At 46.5% G+C, this 6,534-nt stretch overlaps 1 protein-coding gene across 2 annotated transcripts in view; it reads left to right on the top strand.

Moving 5' to 3' along the window:
* Window positions 1–6,534, top strand: part of AK7 (adenylate kinase 7) — a 67,603-nt gene that overhangs the window by 22,395 nt on the left and 38,674 nt on the right. For both annotated transcript variants that reach the window (XM_029952413.1, XM_029952412.1), the window contains exon 5: window positions 3,995–4,105. In XM_029952413.1, the coding sequence (XP_029808273.1) occupies window positions 3,995–4,105 (111 nt within the window). The remainder of the gene's footprint in view (window positions 1–3,994; window positions 4,106–6,534) is intronic.

Raw genomic sequence — 6,534 nt, 5'->3', positions numbered from 1 at the left:
TCCCTCCTCTAAACACCTTTGGCTAAGACCCAGTCACGTGGCCACACCCAACCGCAAGAGAGCCTGGGAGTGTCATCTCCCCCTGTGCCCAGGAAATGGGTGTGGCCCAGTCTTTGGCACAGAGAGAACTCTGCCAGGAGACCTCTGGGAAGGGCTCATCTCTGATAAAGAGGGACTTCAAGGAAGATGCAACCTTCTTCCCTCTGGGAATATTATTGACCGTGGCTATGACACTTGGAACTGCTGTTGCCAGTCTCGCCATGAGCCTGAAAAGGAAGCCCACACAGTGAGAAAGGCAGAGCTCAGAGGGCATCAGGGGCAGAGAAGCCCATGACGTGGCACCTGGAGCCGCCATATTTTTGAATGTTCTTTCTGGGAGACAGGGAATCCCATCAGTGTTGGAGCCATTTTGAATTTGATTTTCTGCATCCAAATGAATATAAAACTGTATACAGAGGATTTTTAATACAAAAGAAGTGTAAATATAGTATAATATTTTCATTTATATTTATTTTGATAAGTGGGAAAATCTTAATGTTTATGGGGCTTTTTTCTTTAGTTATTTTATTTTATTTTAAGTTTATTTACTTATTTTGAGAGAGAAAGAAAGAGGGAGAGGGGCAGAGAGAAAGGGGCAGAGAGAAGCCCCAAGCAGGCTTCGCACTGTCAGTGTGGAGCCTGATGCCAGGCTCGATTTCACAACCGCAAGATCATGACCTGAGTCAAAACTCAAGAGTCCAACACTAAACCGACTGAGCCACCCAGGTGTCCAGTATCCGTTTTAATAGTATAGCTGTGTGTTTGCTTTTTTTCTGTGTGAGTAAAGAGGGGTGAACATTACTCAGCCAAATAGGTCAGAGGAAGAAGGACAGGTGTGCTCTGATAGTCACACGGAAAGGCGTCCCGCAGGTGGGAAATCCACACACGCGAACACAATGGCCGGTTAAAGAGCAGGTCCAATGCTCTCTTACGAGACAACAGATTTCGCCCAATGTCCCAAACAAAAAGGGGGAGCTGACGCAGCAGAGTCAGCTTTTTAGCACCTGGAAGGATGAAGCCTCCCAACAAGCTTATCCATTGTGGTGAGACGCCCACGGAACAGGCCCCGTTTCCAGGAAAGCTGCCAGACATCAATGTGTGTCAACTACAGGATAATGGACATGATGCCGACCCAAGGTCAACGCGTCATGGATTAGAAAAGCTAAGATGCAAATAGTTGCAAGGCTCTAAAGCCTATATGAAAGATACAGGCTTAAAATAGACTTGTTTACTTGTTTATTTGTAACAAGGGACGTTTAAGGACTAGAGGGAACAGGGTCAGATGACTGTAGTGAAGGTTCATAATGTGCAAGCCAGGCCTCTGTCCCAACCAGGAGTCGGGATGACAACTCAGAACCTGACGCCCAGGTTGGTTGACGTTCTATCGTGCAGCCGGCCCGGGAGGGGGTGATCTTGCTTGTCCCTCAGTCCAGTCTCAGAATGTCAAGGACGAGGTGGACTGGCCCTCAAAACCTGAGCACCAGGGATGAGACCGTCTCTACTGCAGCCATGAGGACCGAAGGGAAGGCAAATCCTAGAAGAGGGGTGCTGGGCACCCAGTCACAGGGAGCAGGAGGGCAGCGAGGCAGGCTGGCCTCCCTGTCATGACGGCCTGGGTCATAGAGGTGCTGGGACTCCATTCATCCTGAAGGCAAAGCTGATTATATATGTAAAATATCTCTATATATTCTGTAATTATAGCGTTTTCAGACCCACGTTAGTAGGATTAACAAATACATATACAGGATGCCCAGTTAAATTCTAATTTCGGGTAAACAGTGAATAATGTTTAGCCTGAGTATATCCCGTGAGATACTTAGGACATATTTACACTAAAAAATTATTTCGTTGTTTAGCTGAAATTCAAATTTAGCCGGGTCCCCTGTGGTTCCTCCAGCCACCCTTTCTGTGAGCCTCCGGACAGAGCTTAGAGGTCAGCTCATCATGTAACACGTACTCGTCCAGTGCCTGCCACGGACCCAGAACACTAACCTTCGCCCCGTTTTCCTCCCCCTGCCATTACCCCCAATCCACCTGCCCTAGCCTCACTCCCTCCCGCCCCAATAATCCATCCTACGTCCTGTTAACTCGTCACCCAAAACGTGTCCTAATCCATCCTGCTCTCTTTGTATCCGTGGCGACGACCTAGACCAAGCCTCAGCCTTCACCACCTTCCATTTCGACAGCAGCCTGGGAACTGGTGCCTCTGTCCCCTCCTTCCAACGCAATCTTCAAGGGACAGCCTAACCGATCTTAAAATATCATTCAGATCATGTCTTAGTTCTGTTTAAAATGCTCAAAACCCTTCAATGCTTCCTTATGCTCTTAGAATAAATCTAAACTCCTCTAAATGGTCCACAAGCCCTGAAAAATTGGCTACTGCCACCCGCCCTCCACCGATTCCCAGCTTGGTCTCCCGTCACTTGGGCCCTTCTTCTCGTTTCTCCAACCTGCCAAGGATCGTGCCCCCTCTGGGTTTTCATCCCCATGTGTCTTCTGTCTCTCTGATCTATTCCGTGTAAACCCAGGGCTCAAATGCTTTGGATTATGTAACTTGGACCACTGGGAGGTGGTTGAAAGTCTCCTGTTGAACAGTGTGTTTTAAAAATCCTCCTCCTGGGGCGTCCGACTGTGGCTCAGTCCATTAAGCATCTGACTTTGGCTCAGGGCTCCCGGGGTTCATGAGTTCAAGCCCTGCGCTGGGCTCTGTGCTGACAGAGTGGAGCCCGCTTGGGATTCTCTCTCTCTCTATCTCTGCCCCTCCTCCACTCTCCCTCTCTCAATAATAGATAAATATTTAAAAATAAATAAATAAAATCTTCACCCAACTACCAGGACCTCTAGGTCTTGGATGGATTTGGAGATGCCACTCTGTACCATGGGTCTCGGTAACCTCCTTCGATTCTCAGTCAGTTTTCATGTTGTTGTTCCGGAAGGATCGTTCCACAGGACGGTGCAGAAGGGTGAGCTGTGGAAGGACTGGACACAACGTGCAGCCCAGCGACCCCTGAGTCCCAAGGCAAACTGGTGTTTCCCCTTATCCGACGAAGCCTGACACAGAAACTTGCACATGGAATGTTTTTATAACAGGAGGTTGATTTGAGGGGAAAGGGCAATGTGGAAGAGAGAGAAAAACCCATGATTTTGATTAAAACATGAAACTATATAAGCTGCAAGCACTATTAAGAAATGGGTTATTGAGGGGGACCTGGGTGGCTCAGTCGATTAAGCATCCAACTTCAGCTCAGGTCACAATCTCACAGTCCGTGGGTTCGAGCCCCGCATCGGGTTCTGTGCTGACAGCTCAGGGCCTGGAGCTGCTTCGGATTCTGTGTCTCCCTCTCTCTCTGTCCCTCCCTTGCTCGTGCTCTGTGTTTCCTTGTCTCTGTCTCTGTCTCTCAAAAATAAATAAACATAAAAAATAATTTTAGGGGCGCCTGGGTGGCTCAGTCGGTTAAGCCTCCAACTTCGGCTCAGGTCAGATCTCACGTTCGTGGGTTTGAGCCCCGCGTCAGGCTCTGTGCTGACAGCTAGCTCAGAGCCTGGAGCCTGCTTCCAGTTCTGTGTCTCCTTCTCTCTCTGCCCCTCCCCCTCTCATGCTCTCTCTCTGTATTAAAAATAAATAAAACATTAGAAAAAAATTTAAAAAAATAATTTTAAAAAATAAAAGAAATCATTGAAGGTCTTGACAGAATCCCATCAACAACCTGCCGCTGTCCCTACAAAATAAAAGAAAAACATTTGAATTTTTAATTTTGTTCCAATTAAGTATAAATGATAAAGTTTAGCTAGCTAAAGTATTTTCAAGGAAATTGAATCACTGTAAAAGCAAGCAGTCGCTTCTCAGATGCTTTGTTTTCGCTCTTCGAAACATAGTCGAGCCTGCGTTCTGGGTTTAGATGTTTTCCATAGCTCTACGTTTTACATATCCAATCTGGCATTTTTTCTTTCATAGGATGATTCTGAGGTCCCGTTTACTGAAGAAGATTATCGAAGAAGAAAGCACCATCCTAATTTTCTGGACCACATCAATGCTGAAAAAATGGTTCTCAAATTTGGAAAAAACGTAAGTCTGGAGTAGCTTGGCTTTGAGGGGTAAGAGAGGTCCTTTCTGAGGCGGCACTCAGTGCACGTGGCCAGGACGGTTCCCTGTGCCTCCCGCATACCATCTCAGCTCCGTGAACGTCTCTGTGCTTGTCCTCACGCCCAGGCTCACCCCAAGAGGCACTGTCTTCAGGCTCTGGTTCCGGTTTTGGTCCAGCCCACGAAGCTGTGTTAGGTCCCCGCAGAGCTCAGGCCCTCACCTGCTAAGGTGTGGGTGCAAAGAGTCCCTGAGCCCAGAAGCGACAATTAACTGAGACTCGGAGTGGGGAGGACGGGGGCCACATTTCCCCCTTTTCCAGAATCTATCTCATTTGTTTCTTATACCTGAAAAGTACCCCATTCGCCTTCCCTTCCAAACAAGGAGATGAGGACACCTGGCCCGAGTTCACATAACGAGTGTTTGCTGAGCACCGTCCTGAGCGCACAGTTCTTGGCCTTGTCTGATCTACTCCTGACAATGACAGTCTTGTATCTGTACGAAATTCTGCCCATTTCACAGATGCCCGCACTTCGGAAAAGAGGCGTCAAGCCATACAGCTGTGGTTCAGACCTAGATCCATCAGACTGTGGCGTTTGTTTTCATTTGTTTTTTTTTTATTTTATTTCAAAGCTTAATCACTCAATAGAGTTGATCTTGACACAGGCATGGCCACCAGGTATTAAGATCGACCTATAGCTGCGAAATTCTTGTAAAGAATGCTTCTTAGCCTTCTGTTGCAGCAAAATTTATCATTTATATACACATGTATAAAACAAAACTATTATATCTTCTATATTTTGTCAGAATATATGGTAGGAATGTCCTGGTGATGAACACATTTACTACACCTAAGAATTACCTAGGGTTTGCTTGCTGCGTGCCAGGTGCTGTCCTAAATGTTTTACTTCCGATAATCCCCATGTGGCTCCTATGTAATCCTCAGACTTCTGTGAACCGGACGCTAATGTCGTCATCCTCCTTTACCTCATGTAAAATTTGTATAGAACCCCAAAACCTCTAAACGGTCCATCCACTGTTTTTCCTCGGAGCCCAACACCCACAGTAGGCATACAGAATAATGGTTCCACGGTGACACCTAGTGGTCGCAGAGGATATTACAATGGGAACTTTGTCCCCAATCTTCTGTCCTATGAAAACAAAAAACACACAAAAAAATCGTTTTTTATTCTGGCAGTGCAAACACCATGAGTATAAAATACTTGAAGGAAATAATATAGGATTCAAACTTCTAGCCTCTTTTCTAGTCATTAATTTATGACCTTAGCTAAGTCATTAACATTTTGGAGTTAAAATAAGTGATTAAAGGCACTGGAGTAGGCAGGTCTTAATTCTTTTCAGTTCCAAATCTTGTGAGTGTATTATTTTATTAGGCTTTGAGCAGATAAGGAACCCATTATTTCTTTTTTTAACATTAAAAAAATGTTTAATATTTATTTTTAAGAGGGAGAGAGAGGGGTGCCTGGGTGGCTCAGTCGGTTAAGCCTCCGGCTTCGGCTCAGGTCAGATCTCACTTTCGTGGGTTCGAGCCCCACGTCAGGCTCTGTGCTGACAGCTAGCTCAGAGCCTGGAGCCTGCTTCCGGTTCTGTGTCTCCTCTCTCTGCCCCTCCCCCTCTCATGCTCTGTCTCTCTCTGTATCAGAAATAAATAAAATAGTAAAAAAAAAAAAAGAGGGAGAGAGAGCATGAGTGGGGGAGGAGCACAGAGAAAGGGAGACACAGAATCCAAAGCAGGTTCCAGGCTCTGAGCTCACCTAAGTCATGTCCTCCAGCCTAAACTACATCAGAGTAATGATGTGCCTTGGAGATCCATCTGCCTTTTTAAAAATCTTTAAATCTCTTACATCTTAAAATAAAAAACTTTTTTAATGTTTATTTATTTTTGAAAGAGAGAGAATGAGCGGGGGAGGTGCAGACAGAGGATCCAAAGTGGGTTCTGCATTGATAGCCGAGAGCCCGCTGTAGGGCTCGAACTCATGAATTCATGAACCCACGAACTAACTGTGAGATCATGACCCGAGCGCAAGTTGGACACTTAACCGACTGCACCACCCAGGGACCCCCAAGTCTTTTTCAAATGTTTATTTTTATTTATTTATTTTGAGAGAAAGAGTGTGAATGGGGGAGGGGCTGAGAGAGAGAGAGAGAGAGAGAGAGAGAGAGAGAATCCCAATCTCTCAGTGGAGAGCCCAACACAGGGGAGGAGGAGGGGCAGCTCAGTCCTAGAAATGGGGAGATCATGACCTGAGCTGAAATCAAGAATGGACATTGGGGCACCTGGGGGGCTCAGTCGGTTAAGCATCAGCTTCTGCTCAGGTCATGGTCTCACTGTTGGTGGGTTCGAGCCCCGTGTCGGGCTCTGTGCTGACAGCTCAGAGCCTGGAGCCTGCTTC

This window comes from Suricata suricatta, chromosome 9, assembly GCF_006229205.1.
Source record: "Suricata suricatta isolate VVHF042 chromosome 9, meerkat_22Aug2017_6uvM2_HiC, whole genome shotgun sequence".
In the NCBI taxonomy this organism is placed as follows: domain Eukaryota; kingdom Metazoa; phylum Chordata; class Mammalia; order Carnivora; family Herpestidae; genus Suricata; species Suricata suricatta.
Note: the sequence above shows the minus strand (reverse complement) of the source record. Positions and strands in the feature narration are given on the sequence as shown.